This window comes from Oncorhynchus mykiss, chromosome 28, assembly GCF_013265735.2.
Source record: "Oncorhynchus mykiss isolate Arlee chromosome 28, USDA_OmykA_1.1, whole genome shotgun sequence".
In the NCBI taxonomy this organism is placed as follows: domain Eukaryota; kingdom Metazoa; phylum Chordata; class Actinopteri; order Salmoniformes; family Salmonidae; genus Oncorhynchus; species Oncorhynchus mykiss.
The window spans coordinates 39,104,277-39,126,776 of record NC_048592.1 but is presented as its reverse complement, the minus strand read 5'-3'; the positions used below and the strand labels follow the sequence as shown (position 1 = coordinate 39,126,776).

The 22,500-nt window shown below is 43.4% G+C and overlaps 1 protein-coding gene across 1 annotated transcript in view; it reads right to left on the bottom strand.

Moving 5' to 3' along the window:
• Positions 1-22,500, bottom strand: part of LOC118944840 (receptor-type tyrosine-protein phosphatase mu-like) — a 543,829-nt gene that overhangs the window by 206,547 nt on the left and 314,782 nt on the right. Inside the window, exon 13 of the mRNA XM_036966400.1 lies at positions 12,006-12,282. Within this exon, the coding sequence (XP_036822295.1) occupies positions 12,006-12,282 (277 nt within the window). The remainder of the gene's footprint in view (positions 1-12,005; positions 12,283-22,500) is intronic.

Here is a 22,500-nt window from a genome sequence, read left to right as displayed (position 1 = left end):
TACATACCCTAGTTTAATACAACCAACCTCTGACACCCCATTACATACCCTAGTTTAATACAACCAACCTCTGACACCCCATTACATACCCTAGTTTAATACAACCAACCTCTGAGACCCCATTACATACCCTAGTTTAATACAACCAACCTCTGAGACCCCATTACATACCCTAGTTTAATACAACCAACCTCTGAGACCCCATTACATACCCTAGTTTAATACAACCAACCTCTGACACCCCATTACATACCCTAGTTTAATACAACCAACCTCTGAGACCCCATTACATACCCTAGTTTAATACAACCAACCTCTGACACCCCATTACATACCCTAGTTTAATACAACCAACCTCTGACACCCCATTACATACCCTAGTTTAATACAACCAACCTCTGACACCCCATTACATACCCTAGTTTAATACAACCAACCTCTGAGACCCCATTACATACCCTAGTTTAATACAACCAACCTCTGACACCCCATTACATACCCTAGTTTAATACAACCAACCTCTGACACCCCATTACATACCCTAGTTTAATACAACCAACCTCTGAGACCCCATTACATACCCTAGTTTAATACAACCAACCTCTGACACCTCATTAAATACCCTAGTTTAATACAACCAACCTCTGACTCCCCATTAAATACCCTAGTTTAATACAACCAACCTCTGAGACCCTGATTCTTACAGCTTGGAGAATCTATGGTCTTCTTTATTTGAGTCTAAGTAGAGTTCCCTGGTGACAGTTTGATTATGGGATGTGAACACCGCTCTATACATACTAAGGGTCCTGACTCCCACCGTATCCCCCACTGACAGGTGTTGACAGATTCCAAGAACACAGGATGAGATGTTACTATCCTTTGTGCAAGTGGCAGGGTAGCCTAGTGGTTAGAGCGGTGGACTTGTAACCGGAAGGTTGCAAGTTCAAATCCCCGAGCTGACAAGGTACAAATCTGTCGTTCTGCGTCTGAACAAGGCAGTTAACCCACTGTTCCTAGGCCGTCATTGAAATAATAATTTGTTCTTAACTGACTTGCCTAGTTAAATGTAAAGGTTAAAAAATATGCAGATAAAAAGCACTTCCAAGAGCTAATGATGAAATTTGGGGAGCGCATCGTCAGTAGTGTACCTTTGGTTCCTAGGGTGTTTCGGGCTTTCACACTATACACCCACTATACACCCAAAGGCGGCCAGCGACAGGCCAGCGACAGGGTGATCAATCCTACGCATGCGTCCCACTCCCAATTAGTCATAGGAGTTGGGACTATGCATGGCAGGGGCGTCCTCCTCCCTGAGTCAAGCATTGTTGACCGCATACCTCCTGACTTCGGGGCCCAGCTGGGGTCTTTCCTCTTCAGCCAGAGCCACTGCCGCCTCCGATACAGCTTTGATTGCTTTGCTGGCCCTTAATTCCCAGGTCTCTAAGCAGTCTGGTTGTAGGGCAGGGTCTTGGTGTGGGCTCCTCTTTCTAAATAGTTTGCGAATAGTTTAAACTATTCAACTTCAGTCCTGGATAGATACCTGCTGTGCAGGGTTTCGTTCTAGCCCTGCACTAATACACCTGATTCAGTTAGTCAAGATGACAGATGGAATGTTTGGATCGTGATTAAACTAATTGATTACGGTACTCTACAATTCACCCTAGAAAGTTTTGGAACGAGTAACTAACTTTCTTCTGAGAGTAAACTCCTTCCTCTATCACGTGTGTTGCCTCTCTGTTCTCTCTCTCCTTCTCCAGCTCTCTAACATCGCTGTTCTCTCTGTCACGTTCTGACCTTTATTTCCTTTGTTTTGTCATTCTTTAGTATGGTCAGGGCGTGAGTTGGGGTGGGCAGTCTGTTTGTTTTTCTATGATTTGGGTATTTCTATGTTTCGGCCTAGTATGGTTCTCAATCAGAGGCAGGTGTCATTAGTTGAGAATGATTGAGAATCATACTTAGGTAGCCTGGGTTTCACTGTGTGTTTGTGGGTGATTGTTCCTGTGTTTGCACCAGATAGGGCTGTTTTGGGTTTCCACGTTTCTTGTTTTTGTTAGTTTGTTCATGTGAAGTGCTTTATTAAACATGAATCAAAATAACCTCTCCTTCAAGTCAAGAAAACCGTTACAGAATCACCCACCACAAAAAGGACCAAGCGGCGTGGTAACGGGCAGCAGCAGGAGCAGCGCGATAAAGACTTCTGGACTTGGGAAGAAATCCTCGACGGGAGAGGACCCTGGGCAAAACCAGGGGAGTGTCGCCGTCACCAAGGAGCAGCAGGAGAAGCGGCAGCAGGAGCAGCGCGAGGAGGAATGGACATGGGAGGAAGAATTGAAAGGAAAGGGACCCTGGGCACAGCCTGGAGAATATCGCCGCCCCAAAGAAGAGCTGGAGGCGGCGAAGGAAGAGAGGCGCTGGTATAAGGAGGCAGCACGGCGGCGTGGATGGAAGCCCGAGAGTCAGCCCCAAAAATGTCTTGTGGGGGGCACACAGGAAGTGTGGCGAAGCCAGGTAGGAGACCTGCGCCAACTTCCTGTGCTTACCGGGGGGCGAGAGAGACCGGGCAGGCACCGCGTTATGCTGTGGAGCACACGGTGTCCCCAGTGCGGGTGCATAGCCCGGTGCAGTACATACCAGCTCCGCGTAGCGGCCGGGCTAGAGTGAGCATTGAGCCAAGTGCCATGAAGCCGGTTTACATGGCACCAACCTTGCGCATGGTGTCCCCGGTTCGCCTGCATAGCCCAGTGCGGGCTATTCCACCTCGCCGCACTGGCAGGGCGACCGGGAGCATTCAACCGGGTAAGGTTGGGCAGGCAGGCTCGGTGCTCAAGAGCTCCAGTGCTCCTGCACGGTCCGGTCTATCCGGTACCACCTCCACGCACCAGACCTCCGGTGGCAGCCCCCCGCACCAGGCTGTCTCTACAGGTGCTCCCGCCTCTCCAGCGCAGCTGGAGTCTCCCTCCTCTGCGGCGCTGCTAGAGCCTTCCTCTCCAGCGCCATCTGAGCCACCCGTCTGCCCAGCGCCATCTGAGCCAACAGTCTGCCCAGCGCCGCCTGAGCCACCCGTCTGCCCAGCGCCGCCTGAGCCACCCGTCTGCCCAGCGCCGCCAGTCTGCCCAGCGCCGCCAGTGCCGCAAGTCTGCAAGGAGCTGCCAGTGCCGCCAGTCAGCCAGGGGCCGCCAGTGCCGCCAGTCAGCCAGGGGCCGCCAGTGCCGCCAGTCAGCCAGGGGTCGCCAGTCAGCCAGGGGCCACCAGTCAGCCAGGGGCCGCCAGTGCCGCCAGTCAGCCAGTGGCCGCCAGTCAGCCAGGGGCCGTCAGTGCCGCCAGTCAGCCAGGGGCCGCCTGTGCCGCCAGAGCCCCTCAGCCCAGAGGCGCCAGAGCCCCTCAGCCCAGAGGCGCCAGAGCCCCTCAGCCCAGAGGCTGCGCTCCACAGCATAACACGGTGCCTGCCCGGTCTCTCTCGCCCCCCGGTAAGCACAGGAAGTTGGCGCAGGTCTCCTACCTGGCTTCGCCACACTTCCTGTGTGCCCCCCCTCTGTCCAGAGCTTCCGCCCCTCTGTCCTGGGGGGGGGGGGGGGGAGGTACTGTCACGTTCTGACCTTTATTTCCTTTGTTTTGTCATTCTTTAGTATGGTCAGGGCGTGAGTTGGGGTGGGCAGTCTGTTTGTTTTTCTATGATTTGGGTATTTCTATGTTTCGGCCTAGTATGGTTCTCAATCAGAGGCAGGTGTCATTAGTTGTCTCTGATTGAGAATCATACTTAGGTAGCCTAGGTTTCACTGTGTGTTTGTGGGTGATTGTTCCTGTCTCTGTGTCTCTCTTTGCACCAGATAGGGCTGTTTTGGGTTTTCCCATTTCTTGTTTTTGTTAGTTTGTTCATGTGAAGTGATTTATTAAACATGAATCAAAATAACCACGCTGCGCTTTGGTCTGCCTCTCCTTCAATTCAAGAAAACCGTTACACTCTCTCTCCTTCTCCAGCTCTCCAACATATCTGTTCTCTCTTTCCTTCTCCAGATCTCTAAAATCTCTGTCTCTCTGGCCCTCCTTTATCTCCCTCTCTCTATATATACAGTATATATATCCCATCTCTCGCTTTGCATCCTCTCTATCTATCTCTCGCTATCCCTCTCTCCTCATTTTATTTTCTCTTCCCCTCACTCTCTCACTCTCGCTCTCTCTCTCTCTCTAGGACATGTGGTAGCTCTTTAAGAACCCTGTTTTGGGCCCATTATCATTCCAGACCACAATCTGAGATCTCTTCAAGTCACCATTGAACTCTCTTCCTCTGCCTCGGCTTAGCTTTGCTTTGTAGAGAGCAGGAGAGGAGTAGAGGAGGAGAGGGCCAAGTGCCACTTGACGACAGAGAGAGGATAGAGAGGCCATGAGGCTGAACTCTGAAGGATCCACAACCCTGTTGTTGTTGAACCTGCCTCCTACCAATCCCCATCACCACAACTGACCGACCGACCGGAGCGGCCTGCTCTGTAAAACGCTACTGATTAAAGACTGTCTGGTGTCAGGCGTAGAGATCCACTGGAAAAGGCAGGCAGGGTGATTCCGTGTGTGTCTCCATTCGAAGAAGCAGGGAGACTTGCTGGGTGATGCAGGCGAAAACCTCTACTAAACTAAGCCCAGCCCTGTAGCAGTAACCCAGCCCTGTAGCAGTAAACCAGCCCTGTAGCAGTAACCAATTGGGTTGAGGTCGTGTGATGCTGGAGGCCAGGTCATTTGATGTAGCACTCCATCACTCTCCTTATTGGTCAAATATCCCTTACACAGCCTGGAGATGAGTTGGGTCATTGTCCTGATGAAAAACAAATGATAGTCCCACTAAGCCCAAACCAGATGGGATGGTGTATCGCTGCAGAATGCTGTGGCAACTATGCTAGTTAAGTGTGCCTTGGATTCTAAATAAATCACACCTCCGCTGTGTCTCACAAATACATAGAGGTTGGAGCCAAAATTATCAAATTTGGACACATTTCCACCAGTCTGATGTCCACTGCTCGTGTTTCCTGGCCTAAGCAAGTTTATTTGTCTTATTGGTGTCCTTTAGCAGTGGTTTCTTTGCAGCAATTTGACCATGAAGGCTTGATTCACACAGTCTCCTCTGAACAGTTGATGTTGAGATGAGTCTGTTACTTGAACTCTGTGAAGCATTTATTTGGGCTGACATTTGTGAGGCTGGTGACTCTAATGAACTTTTCCTCTGCAACAGAGGTAACTCTGTGTCTTCCTATTCTCTGGCGGTCCTCATGAGAGCCAGTTAACTCTAATGAACTTATCCTCTGCAGCAGAGGTAACTCTGTGTCTTCCTATTCTCTGGCGGTCCTCATGAGAGCCAGTTTCATCACAGCTCTTGATGTTTTTTTTTTTTTTTTTGCGGTAGCAGTTGAAGCAACATTCGAAGTTCTTCAAATGTTCCTGACTGACCTTCTTGTTCTTGCCCTAATATGGTCTTGCTCTTTTACCAAATAGGGCTATCTTCTGTATACCACCTCAACCTTATCACAACAAAACTGATTGGCTCAAACGCATTAAGAAGGAAAGAAATTAAACAAATGAACTTTTAACAAGGCACACCCTTTTAATTGAAATGGATTCCAGGTGACATGAAGCTGGTTGAGAGAATCCCAAGAGTGTGCAAAGCTGTCATCAAGGAAAAGGGTGGCTACTTTGAATAATCTCAAATATAAAATATATTTTGATTTGTTCAACACTTTTTTGGTTACTACATGATTCTATATGTGTTATTTCCTAGTTTAGATGTCTTCACTATTATTCTACAATGTAGAAAATAAAGAAAAACACGGGTAGGTGTGTCCAAATTTTGACTGGTACTGTAACGTTGTAAACTTTCATTCATAGGCTAGGTTGTAGCAACCTCATGATGGGGATAGGGAACATTCTAGTATCATGGAGTAGCCTAAACCTATCGATGTTACATTGAACTGGGTGAATGGAATATGAATGACAGTAACCTAAACCTATCACTGTTACATTAAGCTGGGTGACTGGAATATGAATGACAGTAATCTAAACCTATCACTGTTACATTGCACTGGGTGACTGGAATATGAATGACAGTAACCTAAACCTATCACTGTTACATTAAGCTGGGTGAATGGACTATGAATGACAGTAATCTAAACCTATCACTGTTACATTAAGCTGGGTGAATGGAATATGAATGACAGTAACCTAAACCTATCACTGTTACATTAAGCTGGGTGAATGACAGTAACCTAAACCTATCACTGTTACATTAAGCTGGGTGAATGACAGTAACCTAAACCTATCACTGTTACATTAAGCTGGGTGAATGACAGTAACCTAAACCTATCACTGTTACATTAAGCTGGGTGAATGACAGTAATCTAAACCTATCACTGTTACATTAAGCTGGGTGAATGACAGTAACCTAAACCTATCACTGTTACATTAAGCTGGGTGAATGGAATATGAATGACAGTAACCTAAACCTGTCACTGTTACATTAAGCTGGGTGAATGACAGTAACCTAAACCTATCACTGTTACATTAAGCTGGGTGAATGACAGTAACCTAAACCTATCACTGTTACATTAAGCTGGGTGAATGACAGTAACCTAAACCTATCACTGTTACATTAAGCTGGGTGAATGACAGTAATCTAAACCTATCACTGTTACATTAAGCTGGGTGAATGACAGTAACCTAAACCTATCACTGTTACATTAAGCTGGGTGAATGACAGTAACCTAAACCTATCACTGTTACATTAAGCTGGGTGAATGACAGTAACCTAAACCTATCACTGTTACATTAAGCTGGGTGAATGACAGTAATCTAAACCTATCACTGTTACATTAAGCTGGGTGAATGACAGTAACCTAAACCTATCACTGTTACATTAAGCTGGGTGAATGACAGTAACCTAAACCTATCACTGTTACATTAAGCTGGGTGAATGACAGTAACCTAAACCTATCACTGTTACATTAAGCTGGGTGAATATGAATGACAGTAACCTAAACCTATCACTGTTACATTAAGCTGGGTGAATATGAATGACAGTAACCTAAACCTATCACTGTTACATTAAGCTGGGTGAATGGACTATGAATGACAGTAACCTAAACCTATCACTGTTACATTAAGCTGGGTGAATGACAGTAACCTAAACCTATCACTGTTACATTAAGCTGGGTGAATGACAGTAACCTAAACCTATCACTGTTACATTAAGCTGGGTGAATGACAGTAACCTAAACCTATCACTGTTACATTAAGCTGGGTGAATGACAGTAACCTAAACCTATCACTGTTACATTAAGCTGGGTGAATGACAGTAACCTAAACCTATCACTGTTACATTAAGCTGGGTGAATGACAGTAACCTAAACCTATCACTGTTACATTAAGCTGGGTGAATGACAGTAACCTAAACCTATCACTGTTACATTAAGCTGGGTGAATGACAGTAACCTAAACCTATCACTGTTACATTAAGCTGGGTGAATGACAGTAACCTAAACCTATCACTGTTACATTAAGCTGGGTGAATGACAGTAACCTAAACCTATCACTGTTACATTAAGCTGGGTGAATGACAGTAACCTAAACCTATCACTGTTACATTAAGCTGGGTGAATGACAGTAACCTAAACCTATCACTGTTACATTAAGCTGGGTGAATGACAGTAACCTAAACCTATCACTGTTACATTAAGCTGGGTGAATGACAGTAACCTAAACCTATCACTGTTACATTAAGCTGGGTGAATGACAGTAACCTAAACCTATCACTGTTACATTAAGCTGGGTGAATGACAGTAACCTAAACCTATCACTGTTACATTAAGCTGGGTGAATGACAGTAACCTAAACCTATCACTGTTACATTAAGCTGGGTGAATGACAGTAACCTAAACCTATCACTGTTACATTAAGCTAGGTGAATGACAGTAACCTAAACCTATCACTGTTACATTAAGCTGGGTGAATGACAGTAATCTAAACCTATCACTGTTACATTAAGCTGGGTGAATGACAGTAACCTAAACCTATCACTGTTACATTAAGCTGGGTGAATGACAGTAACCTAAACCTATCACTGTTACATTAAGCTGGGTGAATGACAGTAACCTAAACCTATCACTGTTACATTAAGCTGGGTGAATGACAGTAACCTAAACCTATCACTGTTACATTAAGCTAGGTGAATGACAGTAACCTAAACCTATCACTGTTACATTAAGCTGGGTGAATGACAGTAATCTAAACCTATCACTGTTACATTAAGCTGGGTGAATGACAGTAACCTAAACCTATCACTGTTACATTAAGCTGGGTGAATGACAGTAACCTAAACCTATCACTGTTACATTAAGCTGGGTGAATGACAGTAATCTAAACCTATCACTGTTACATTAAGCTGGGTGAATGACAGTAACCTAAACCTATCACTGTTACATTAAGCTGGGTGAATGACAGTAACCTAAACCTATCACTGTTACATTAAGCTGGGTGAATGACAGTAACCTAAACCTATCACTGTTACATTAAGCTGGGTGAATGACAGTAACCTAAACCTATCACTGTTACATTAAGCTGGGTGAATATGAATGACAGTAACCTAAACCTATCACTGTTACATTAAGCTGGGTGAATATGAATGACAGTAACCTAAACCTATCACTGTTACATTAAGCTGGGTGAATGGACTATGAATGACAGTAACCTAAACCTATCACTGTTACATTAAGCTGGGTGAATGACAGTAACCTAAACCTATCACTGTTACATTAAGCTGGGTGAATGACAGTAACCTAAACCTATCACTGTTACATTAAGCTGGGTGAATGACAGTAACCTAAACCTATCACTGTTACATTAAGCTGGGTGAATGACAGTAACCTAAACCTATCACTGTTACATTAAGCTGGGTGAATGACAGTAACCTAAACCTATCACTGTTACATTAAGCTGGGTGAATGACAGTAACCTAAACCTATCACTGTTACATTAAGCTGGGTGAATGACAGTAACCTAAACCTATCACTGTTACATTAAGCTGGGTGAATGACAGTAACCTAAACCTATCACTGTTACATTAAGCTGGGTGAATGACAGTAACCTAAACCTATCACTGTTACATTAAGCTGGGTGAATGACAGTAACCTAAACCTATCACTGTTACATTAAGCTGGGTGAATGACAGTAACCTAAACCTATCACTGTTACATTAAGCTGGGTGAATGACAGTAACCTAAACCTATCACTGTTACATTAAGCTGGGTGAATGACAGTAACCTAAACCTATCACTGTTACATTAAGCTGGGTGAATGACAGTAACCTAAACCTATCACTGTTACATTAAGCTGGGTGAATGACAGTAACCTAAACCTATCACTGTTACATTAAGCTGGGTGAATGACAGTAACCTAAACCTATCACTGTTACATTAAGCTGGGTGAATGACAGTAACCTAAACCTATCACTGTTACATTAAGCTAGGTGAATGACAGTAACCTAAACCTATCACTGTTACATTAAGCTGGGTGAATGACAGTAATCTAAACCTATCACTGTTACATTAAGCTGGGTGAATGACAGTAACCTAAACCTATCACTGTTACATTAAGCTGGGTGAATGACAGTAACCTAAACCTATCACTGTTACATTAAGCTGGGTGAATGACAGTAACCTAAACCTATCACTGTTACATTAAGCTGGGTGAATGACAGTAACCTAAACCTATCACTGTTACATTAAGCTAGGTGAATGACAGTAACCTAAACCTATCACTGTTACATTAAGCTGGGTGAATGACAGTAATCTAAACCTATCACTGTTACATTAAGCTGGGTGAATGACAGTAACCTAAACCTATCACTGTTACATTAAGCTGGGTGAATCACAGTAACCTAAACCTATCACTGTTACATTAAGCTGGGTGAATGACAGTAATCTAAACCTATCACTGTTACATTAAGCTGGGTGAATGACAGTAACCTAAACCTATCACTGTTACATTAAGCTGGGTGAATGACAGTAACCTAAACCTATCACTGTTACATTAAGCTGGGTGAATGACAGTAATCTAAACCTATCACTGTTACATTAAGCTGGGTGAATGACAGTAATCTAAACCTATCACTGTTACATTAAGCTGGGTGAATGGAAGAAAATAGTAAAAATAAAGTAAAAAACCCTAGAATGAGGTGTGTCCAAAATTTTGACTGGTATGTATGTACAGTTGAAGTCGGAAGTTTACATACACTTAGGTTGGAGTCATTAAAACTCATTCAAACCACTCCACACATTTCTTGTTAATAACAAACTATAGTTTTGGCAAGTCGGTTAGGACTTCTACTTTGTGCATGACACAAGTAATTTTTCCAACAATTGTTTACAGACAGATTATTTCACTTATAATCCACTGTATCACAATTCCAGTGGGTCAGAAGTTTACATACACTAAGTTGACTGTGCCTTTAAACTGATTGGAAAATTCCAGAAAATTATGTCAAGGCTTTAGAAGCTTCTGATAGGCTAATTGACATAATTTAAGTCAATTGGAGGTGCACCTGTGGATGTATTTCAAGGCCTACCTTCAAACTCAGTGTCTCTTTGCTTGACATCATGGGAAATTCAAAAGAAATCAGCCAAGACGTCCCAAAAAAATTGTAGACATCCACAAGTCTGGTTCATCTTTGGGAGCAAATTCCAAATGCCTGAAGGTGCCACGTTCATCTGTACAAACAATTGTATGCAAGTATAAACACCATGGGACCACGCAGCCGTCATACCGCTCAGGAAAGAGACGCGTTCTCTCTCCAACAGATTAACTTTGGTGCGAAAAGTGCAAATCAATCCCAGGACAACAGCAAAGGACCTTGTGAAGATGCTGGAGGAAACAGGTGCAAAGTATCTACATCCACTGTAAAACGAGTCCTATATCGACATAACATGAAAGGCCGCTCTGCAAGGAAGAAGCCACTGCTCCAAAACTGCCATAAAAAAGACAGACTACGGTTTGCAACTGCACATGGGGACAAAGATCGTACTTTTTGGAGAAATGTCCTCTGGTCTGATGAAACAAAAATAGAACTGTTTGGCCATAATGAGCATCGTTATGTTTGGAGGAAAAAGGGGGAGACTTGCAAGCTGAAGAACACCATCCCAACTGTGAAGCACGGGGGTGGCAGCATCATGTTGTGGGGGTGCTTTGCTGCTGGAGGGACTGGTGCACTTCACAAAATAGATGGCATCATGAGGATGGAAAATGATGTGGATATATTGATCAGGTCGCAATTGTAAATGAGAACTTGTTCTCAACTTGCCTACCTGGTTAAATAAAGGTGAAATAAATAAATAAATTGAAGCAACATCTCAAGACATCAGTCAGGAAGTTAAAGGATGCTTGCAAATGGATCTTCCAAATGGACAATGACCTCAAGCATACTTCCGAAGTTGTGGCAAAATGGCTTAAGGACAACAAAGTCAACATATTGGAGTGGCCATCACAAAGCCCTGACCTCAATCCCACCCGAAACGTTAGACCTAAGTTTGACCCAACAATTTAAAGGCAATGCTACCTACTAATTGAGTGTATATAAGCTTCTGACCCACTGGGAATGTGATGAAAGAAATAAAAGTTGAAATAAATAATTCTCTCTACTATTATTCTGACATTTCACATTCTTTCACATTCATTTCACATTCTTAAAATAAAGTGGTGATCCTAACTGACCTAAGACAGAGAATTGTTACTAGGATTAAATGTCAGGAATTGTGAAAAATTGAGTTTAAATGTATTTGGCTAAGGTGTATGTAAACTTCCGAGTGAGTGAGTGGATGCTACCACTGGTCCCAACCCCATTAGTTGTGCTCACAGCCTGGTAGTATTTGCTATAGCTCTTCTGCGGCAGTAGGGGGGCGTTCCAATACCCATTACCATAATACCACTAGAACAACCATTAACACACACACCTTAATATCCCTAGTTGAGGTACCCACCCCGTTAGCCGTGCTGACCGCCTGGTAGTAGATGCTGTAGCTCTTCTGGGGCAGTAGGGGGGCGTTCCAGTATCCACCGTAGGTCTTGTTGTCTCCCACAGTGAAGGGTTGAGTAGCCTGTAGCCCTATGGCGAGGAACTCAGCTGTGAAGTAGTACCCAGAGTTCAGGACCGTGGAGTTCTGGAAGTGGATGGGGACAGGGTAACAGCGGAGAATCTCAACCGCTCCCCTCCTCGCCCTCTGAGGCCTCTCCTCTTCTACCACCACCTGGTACCCACTATGGGGGGGGGGGTAAGATGTGGGAGGAGGGAAGAGAGGTAAGATGGAGGGGATAGAGGTAAGAGTGGGAGAAGGAGGGGAGAGAGAATATGGGGGAAGGGGTGAAGAAGGGGAGAGAGGTAAGATAGGGGAAAAAATGGGGGGGATATGTGAATACAGTATTCTAGAATAAACAAAGCATATTTGTAAAATATATGATGTAAGACTTTAAATAACCAACTGATTTGTTTTCATTTGCGTACCAAGAAACCCAGTTGAACCCCTGTTGTAGTATGACCATTATCAACACACACCTAAGATGTTTTCTACGAACCTAAACTATCTCTTTATGGTTCCCTCTTCCTGTCTGTCTGTGACCCAGGTGTCCTGACACAACCTACCCTCTGACCTCTAACCCCTGCCCTCGTTAAGGGGACAGTTAATTAGTGTTGTGATTCCTCCTGCTGCCTGTCAGCAGTAGTTAATATTTAAACACCTCTCTCCTCCCAGTCCAGCTGCACTAAGTGAGGTAGTATAGCGATATACTGGATTACTATTTTATAAGGAAGGATCTGAGAGAACTCTGTGGTTTCTCTTCAACATTAGGTTGCAAAAAAAAATCAAAAAACTTTTCCAAAATTCCCCACTTTTCCAGAAATCATGGTTTTAGGATTCTGGATTTCCCACTTATTCCTTTCTGATTTCAGAAATGTTCTAACCAGGGTGTCTATAAAACCTAGGAAGGAACATATTTTTTTATTTTTTATTTAACCTTGTTTTAACTAGGCAAGTCAGTTAAGAACAAATTCTTATTTACAATGACGGCCTACCCCGGCCAAACCCGGACGATGCTAGGCCAATTGTGCGAGACCCTATGTGACTCCCAATCACGGCCGGTTGTAATACAGCCTGGAATCAAACCAGGGTCTGTAGTGACGCCTCTAGCACTGAGATGCTGTTCCTTAGACCACTGCACCACTTCGGGGGGACAATATTGTCTCTTTCTAATATTTGTGGGACATGACCCAAACCCCGTTCCCATGTAAATTAGGCTGTTGTGTGGTATAGAGCTTCACCAAGACCTCACTAGGACCACAAGGTTCATTAACAACCCTACAAACACCTTTTGAAGAACTTGGGGTGAAAGGTCAAACACCATATGAAGCACTGGGAAGTGAAAGGTCAAACACCATATGAAGCACTGGGGGGTGAAAGGTCAAACACCTTATGAAGCACTGGGGGGGTGAAAGGTCAAACACCATATGAAGCACTGGGGGGTGAAAGGTCAAACACCTTATGAAGCACTGGGGGGGTGAAAGGTCAAACACCTAATGAAGCACTGGGAAGTGAAAGGTCAAACACCATATGAAGCACTGGGGGGTGAAAGGTCAAACACCTTATGAAGCATTAAAGGTTAAAGAGCACACCCGGTACACATATGGATAATTCATCACTGAATTCTAACCATGTAAAACAATCTTCTGTGAGATTATACAGTCAGGGTAGTTTGGATCTTTAGCTAAAATGTTCTACTTTCAGTTTTAATAATCTGAGACTTTGATGAAAAGACCATCGGGGGAGGCAGTGGTTGTTAATGTAGACATATGTCATTTAATTAACTATATTTATTAACTATATTTATATTTATTTATAACCTTTTCATACGTACAGTTTCCAGACAAACATCATTTATTAGAGATCAACCAATCCAAATGTCAGATTACCATCCCGATTACATTCATCTTCAAGGCTGGTCGGTTCTAGCTTGCTGCTGCACATGGCCTGAACTCACTGAACTCTAGCCTAGAAATGTAGTTTATTAGTATTTATGCAGTAGAATACCAGTGTAAATGGGTCTCTGCAGTAGAATACCAGTGTAAATGGGTTTCTGCAGTAGAATACCAGTGTAAATGGGTTTCTGTAGTAGAATACCAGTGTAAATGGGTTTCTGTAGTAGAATACCAGTGTAAATGGGGTTCTGCAGTAGAATACCAGTGTAAATGGGTTTCTGCAGTAGAATACCAGTGTAAATGGGTTTCTGTAGTAGAATACCAGTGTAAATGGGTCTCTGCAGTAGAATACCAGTGTAAATGGGTTTCTGTAGTAGAATACCAGTGTAAATGGGTTTCTGTAGTAGAATACCAGTGTAAATGGGTCTCTGCAGTAGAATACCAGTGTAAATGGGTTTCTGCAGTAGAATACCAGTGTAAATGGGTTTCTGCAGTAGAATACCAGTGTAAATGGGTTTCTGCAGTAGACTACCAGTGTAAATGCATTATCTTCTCATTAATTAATTGAACAGCACAAAAACAGCTCACCTCTGTTATGGCATTATGGTAATGTCCCGTTCTATATGAATGTAAAGACAAATCTAAATGAGATAAGATAGAACACGAATGTCAACAAGCTAATTATTGCTAAGAAAAATATATTTTTTAAATGAGGTGCAGTGAAATGTGTTGTTTGACAGGGTCATCCATAGTAGTACGGAGTCCCTGGAGCAGATTAGGGTTAAGTGCCTTGCTCAAGGGCACATGGACAGATGTTTCAACTTGTCAGGTATTTCGACCAGCAACCTTTTTAGTCACTGGCCCAAAACTCTAACCACTAGGCTACCTGCCGTCCCTACACTCTAACAACTAGGCTACCTGCCGTCCCTACACTCTAACCACTAGGCTACCTGTCGTCCCTACACTCTAACCACTAGGCTACCTGCCCCCTCTACACTCTAACCACTAGGCTACCTGCCCCCTCTACACTCTAAACTAGGCTACCTGCCGTCCCTACACTCTAACCACTAGGCTACCTGCCACCTCTACACTATAACAACTAGGCTACCTGCCGTCCCTACACTCTAACCACTAGGCTACCTGCCGTCCCTACACTCTAACCACTAGGCTACATGCCGTCCCTACACTCTAACCACTAGGCTACCTGCCGTCCCTACACTCTAACCACTAGGCCACCTGCCGTCCCTACACTCTAACCACTAGGCTACCTGCCGTCCCTACACTCTAACCACTAGGCTACCTGCCGTCCCTACACTCTAACCACTAGGCTACCTGCCGTCCCTACACTCTAACCACTAGGCTACCTGCCGTCCCTACACTCTAACCACTAGGCTACCTGTCGTCCCTACACTCTAGCCACTAGGCTACCTGCCGTCCCTACACTCTAACCACTAGGCTACCTGTCGTCCCTACACTCTAACCACTAGGCTACCTGCCGTCCCTACACTCTAACCACTAGGCTACCTGCCGTCCCTACACTCTAACCACTAGGCTACCTGCCGTCCCTACACTCTAACCACAAGGCTACCTGCCGTCCTACTAACAAAGACTATTTAGCAAATTTCCCTTTTCGTTTTCTCTGTACGTTCAAACATGACTGTAATTAACTTTTTTTGAAAACTTGAGTTTTTAGTTTTCGTAATTCCCGAGAGGTGTGTACAGTGCACGTCAGTGTCGCCCCCAGCAGAAGACAGCATCGATTGAACTTTTCATCAAACACTTGTGACTTCTGAAATGACTTTTCCATTTCTCTGTTCTATCACGGTGGTAATTAGCTGCTGTGTTGTAGTTTTAAACACGTCCTTTTAAAATGAATGTCAGACAAGCCTCTCCAATCAAGGTTTGTTATTCTTCCTGCCCTACACGCTCTCTCTCTCTGTCTCTGTCTCTCTGTCTCTCTCTCTCTCTCTCTCTCTCTCTCTCTCTCTCTCTCTCTCTCTCTCTCTCTCTCTCTCTCTCTCTCTCTCTCTCTCTCTCTCTCTCTCTCTCTCTCTCTCTCTCTCTCTCTCTCTCTCTCACAGCTGGTAACTCAATAGATGTAGCTAACAGGTCTGTCGGTGTGAGGAGAATACTAACACAGCCGTCTATTACATAGATACTTTCTCTCCATGCTAAGGAGGCCTTCCTATACAGAGAGGCCAGACAGAGAGGCCATCCCAGACAGAGAGGCCATCCCAGACAGAGAGGCCATCCCAGACAGAGAGGCCTTCCCAGACAGAGAGGCCATCCCAGACAGAGACATCACTGTGATGGGTTCTATCTGGTTTTCGGGGGGGCTGGGTAGTGATTCAACTAAACAAATAGGCCTCCACTGAGAGGAAATGGAAAGAGATGGTGACCTTTGAGAGTTTGAAAAATAAATGAGCAAAGAGGTTAATAAGAGGTGAGAGAGTGGGGGGGGGGGGTAGAGAGAGAGAGAGGGGGGGAGAGAGGGGGGAGTAGAGAGCAAGAGAGAGAGAGAGAGAGAGAGAGAGAGGGGGAGTAGAGAGCAAGAGAGAGAGAGAGAGAGAGAGAGAGAGAGGGGGAGTAGAGAGCAAGAGAGAGCGAGAGAGAGAGGGGGGGTAGAGAGAGAGAGAGAGAGAGAGGGGGAGTAGAGAGCAAGAGAGAGAGAGAGAGAGAGAGAGAGAGAGAGAGAGAGTAGAGAGAGAGAGAGAGAGAGGGGGAGTAGAGAGCAAGAGAGAGAGAGAGAGAGGGGGGAGTAGAGAGCAAGAGAGAGAGCGAGAGAGAGAGGGGGGGTAGAGAGAGAGAGAGACACAGAAACTCAAAGAAAGAGAAAGGGAGAGAGAGAGACACAAAAACTCAAAGCAAGAGAAAGGGAGAGAGAGACACATACACAAAGATAGAGAGTAAGAAACTTTTACTAACTATTAAAAGAGAGAGAGAGAGAAAGGGATCGAGAGAGACATTTATGTATTTCACTTGCTTTGGCAATGTAAACATATGTTTCCCATGCCAATGAAGCCCTTTGAATTGAATTGAACTGAGAGTGAGACAGCAGAGAGACAGACAGAGAGAGAGAGGGAGCGGAGGTGGCAGTCAGTCTCTCCTGTGGATTTAGGCAATGTTTTAAAAGAGTGACAGCGTCTTCACATTTGTTAGGAAGAGTTCAATATTTGATGTGTTTGTCAACACAATCTACCTGAAAAAAAATGCTTTTCCCCCTACCAAGGCTGTATTAGTAAAAGTTTTCTTACAGGCCCAGGATGACAACTGTATTGACACCAGTGGGCATTTGTGTGATTATTTTCAAATCAAAGTGTATTTATCAAGTACTCAGATTAGCAGATGTTAAAGCAGGTGCAGTGTAATGTCTAATAGTACAATACACAAGTTAAAAAATATTAGAAAATATCAGAAAGAGCAATTACGGGCAATGTCAAACTCCGGAATATAAATGTGTGTATAGATAGTATGGAACATATCTAAGTAGGAAAAAGGTATGTACAATAGGAGTTATATGGATGAGTTATGTCCAGAATACAGTATGTACTGTTCATATGGATGAGTTATGTCCAGAATACAGTCTGTACTGTACATATGGATGAGTTATGTCCAGAATACAGTATGTACTGTTCATATGGATGAGCTATGTCCAGAATACAGTATGTACTGTACATATGGATGAGTTATGTCCAGAATACAGTATGTACTGTACATATGGATGAGTTATGTCCAGAATACAGTATGTACTGTTCATATGGATGAGTTATGTCCAGAATACAGTATGTACTGTACATATGGATGAGTTATGTCCAGAATACAGTATGTACTGTACATATGGATGAGTTATGTCCAGAATACAGTATGTACTGTACATATGGATGAGTTATGTCCAGAATACAGTATGTACTGTACATATGGATGAGTTATGTCCAGAATACAGTATGTACTGTACATATGGATGAGCTATGTCCAGAATACAGTATGTACTGTACATATGGATGAGTTATGTCCAGAATACAGTATGTACTGTACATATGGATGAGTTATGTCCAGAATACAGTATGTACTGTACATATGGATGAGTTATGTCCAGAATACAGTATGTACTGTACATATGGATGAGCTATGTCCAGAATACAGTATGTACTGTACATATGGATGAGCTATGTCCAGAATACAGTATGTACTGTACATATGGATGAGCTATGTCCAGAATACAGTATATACTGTACATATGGATGAGTTATGTCCAGAATACAGTATGTACTGTACATATGGATGAGCTATGTCCAGAATACAGTGTGTACTGTACATATGGATGAGTTATGTCCAGAATACAGTATGTACTGTACATATGGATGAGCTATGTCCAGAATACAGTATGTACTGTACATATGGATGAGTTATGTCCAGAATACAGTATGTACTGTACATATGGATGAGTTATGTCCAGAATACAGTATGTACCAGGTAGGCCAGTTCACCTTTATTTAACCAGGTAGGCCAGATCACCTTTATTTAACCAGGTAGATCAGTTCACCTTTATTTAACCAGGTAGGCCAGTTCACCTTTATTTAACCAGGTAGACCAGTTCACCTTTATTTAACCAGGGAGGCCAGTTCACCTTTATTTAACCAGGTAGGCCAGATCACCTTTATTTAACCAGGTAGGCCAGTTCACCTTTATTTAACCAGGTAGGCCAGATCACCTTTATTTAACCAGGTAGGCCAGATCACCTTTATTTAACCAGGTAGGCCAGATCACCTTTATTTAACCAGGTAGGCCAGTTCACCTTTATTTAACCAGGTAGGCCAGTTCACCTTTATTTAACCAGGTAGGCCAGATCACCTTTATTTAACCAGGTAGACCAGTTCACCTTTATTTAACCAGGTAGGCCAGTTCACCTTTATTTAACCAGGTAGGCCAGTTCACCTTTATTTAACCAGGTAGGCCAGATCACCTTTATTTAACCAGGTAGGCCAGATCACCTTTATTTAACCAGGTAGGCCAGATCACCTTTATTTAACCAGGTAGGCCAGTTCACCTTTATTTAACCAGGTAGGCCAGTTCACCTTTAATTAACCAGGTAGGCCAGATCACCTTTATTTAACCAGGTAGACCAGTTCACCTTTATTTAACCAGGTTGGCCAGTTCACCTTTATTTAACCAGGTAGACCAGTTCACCTTTATTTAACCAGGGAGGCCAGTTCACCTTTATTTAACCAGGTAGGCCAGTTCACCTTTATTTAACCAGGTAGGCCAGTTGAGAACAAGTTCTCATTTACAACTGCGACCTGGCCAAGATAAAGCAAAGCAGTGCGACACAAACAACGACACAGAGTTACACATGGAATAAACAAAACATACAGTCAATAATACAATATAAAAAGTCTATATACAGTGTGTGCAAATGAAGTAAGATAAGGGAGGTAAGGTAGTAAATAGGCCATAGTGACAAAATTTCGGCTTTCGACTCTGTCAATCACCATATTCTTATCGGCAGACTCAGTAGCCTCGGTTTTTCTAATGACTGCCTTGCCTGGTTCACCAACTACTTTGCTGACAGAGTTCAGTGTGTCAAATCGGAGGGCATGTTGTCCGGTCTTCTGGCAGTCTCTATGGAGGTACCACAGGGTTCAATTCTCGGGCCGACTCTTTTCTCTGTATACATCAATGATGTTGCTCTTGCTGCGGGCGATTCCCTGATCCACCTCTACGCAGACGACACCATTCTGTATACTTCTGGCCCTTCCTTGGAAACTGTGCTATCTAAACTCCAAACGATCTGCAATGCCATACAACACTCCTTCCGTGGCCTCCAACTGCTCTTAAACGCTAGTAAAACCAAATGCATGCTTTTCAACCGTTCGCTGCCTGCACCCGCACGCCCGACTAGCATCACCACCCTGGATGGTTCCGACCTAGAATATGTGGACATCTATAGGTACCTAGGTGTCTGGCTAGACTGTAAACTCTCCTTCCAGACGCATATCAAACATCTCCAATCTAAAATCAAATCTAGAGTAGGCTTTGTATTCCACAACAAAGCCTCCTTCACTCACGCCGCCAAACTTACCCTAGTAAAACTGACCATCCTACCGATCCTCGACTTCGGCAATGTCATCTACAAAATAGCTTCCAACACTCTACTCAGCAAACTGGATGCAGTCTATCACAGTGCCATCCGGTTTGTTACTAAAGCACCTTATACCACCCACCACTGCGGCCTGTATGCTCTAGTCGGCTGGCCCTCGTTACATATTCGTCGCCAGACCCACTGGCTCCAGGTCATCTTCAAGTCCATGCTAGGTAAAGCTCCGCCTTATCTCAGGTCACTGGTCATGATGGCAACACCCACCCGTAGCACGCCCTCCAGCAGGTATATCTCACTGGTCATCTCTCATTTGGCCGCCTTTCGTTCCAGTTCTCTGCTGCCTGCGACTGCAAAAATCGCTGAAGTTGGAGACTTTTATCTCCTTCACCAACTTTAAACATCTGCTATCTGAGCAGCTAACCGACCGCTGCAGCTGTACATAGTCCATCGGTAAATAGCCCACCCAATTTACCTACCTCATCCCCATACTGTTTTTATTTATTTACTTTTCTGCTCTCACACCAGTATCTCTACCTGCACATGACCATCTGATCATTTATCACTCCAGTGTTAATCTGCTAAATTGTAATTATTCGCCTACCTCCTCATGCCTTTTGCACACATTGCATATAGACTCTTTTTTTTCTTTTTTTCTACTGTGTTATTGACTTGTTTATTGTTTACTCCATGTGTAACTCTGTGTTGTTGTCTGTTCACACTGCTATGCTTTATCTTGGCCAGGTCGCAGTTGCAAATGAGAACTTGTTCTCAACTAGCCTACCTGGAAAAATAAAGGTGAAATAAAATAAAAAAATAAAAAATAATAATTACAATTTAGCAAATAAACACTGGAGTGATAGATGTGGAGAAGATGAATTTGCGATAGTAGAGATACTGGGGTGCAAAGGAGCAAAAAATGTTAAAAAACAATATGGGGATGAGGTAGTTGGGTGGGTTATTTACAGATGGGCTATGTACAGGTGCAATGATCGGTAAGCTGCTCTGACAGCTGATACTTAAAGTTAGTGATGGAGATATAAGTCTCCAGCTTCAGTGAATGTTGCAATTCGTTCCAATTCCTTCCAGTCATTGGCAGCAGCAGAGAACTGGGGGTGACCAGTGAAATATACCTGCTGGAGCGCGTGCTACAGTTGGGTGCTGCTATGGTGACCAGTGAGCTGAGATAAGGCGTGGCTTTACCTAGGAAAGGCTTATAGATTACCTGGAGCCAGTGGGTTTGACAATGAATATGAAGTGAGGGCCAGCCAACGAAGTGAGTAATCAATTTCAGAACAATATAAAATGTGTGACACCTGCACCTGCTCCCCCTCCCTGGTGCTCGAAGGCTAAATGTATTAAACTGCGATCTCTGCAATCACATGAGTGCAACAGAAACATCACTAACCAAACAACGGTCTCTGATTGGTGCACAGTTTAATTAAAGGTTAACTACAAAAATCCACATTTCTTAGGTTTTTCTCAAACCTCAAAACTGATGTGGTTTTAACCGTTGTTGTGGACTTACAACATCCAATGTTGTTTTTCTACTGAAACCTGGAGAAACAAAAAAACGAAAATAGAATATATATATATTTTTTAAAGGAATAAGGAAAAAAAAAAACAATTTTATAGGGCCCAATTAATGTGGATTTTGGATCAATTGAACATTCAAATTCTTTTGACACATTTTATTCAACATGGTGAAATACCTCGGTCTCTCAAATAAAACAATATTTTTTGTTTCGGTAGCAACTATTGAACGGTGGGCTTGACATGAGTCTCTGCTGTATACAGAGGAGAACTTACAACAGAAAAAACCTTCAGACACGTCACTTGGGTCTACTTGTTGTCCTTTTCACAACGACAGAAATATACATTTTGTTTTGTAATGTGTCCACATTTCACTGCAAGTAAGGTTGGAACAAAATGCAGTAAAAAAAAAAATATATATATGTTTAAACTATTTTTACCTTGACAGTTTCCCTACCATGCAAATGTGATAATAACGGAGATAATAACGGAGATAATAACGGAGATAATAACGGAGATAATAACGGAGATAATAACAGAGATAATAACAGAGATAATAACGGCGAGCTAATTTGCGTCCTATTTTGTGATTCTGTGACGATTCCGTTGTAATCCCTGATGTCATGCTGATGTCCCTCAGAGCCGTCGACTCCCTGTCACCACACGCTGGTACCACCACTTACTGCAAGCATCTGAAGGCCTCAGACAACACGTGTGTGTGTCACACCTCATTTATAAATTAAATTACATTAAATTCACTACAGCAAGATGGGGGAAAAACAACAAACATCAGCAGAACAACCAGCAAAAGACAACCTACATCAAGATCAGATCATTATTTGGCCATGTTTTGTCGTTTGGTCTGATTCCGTCCCATAGT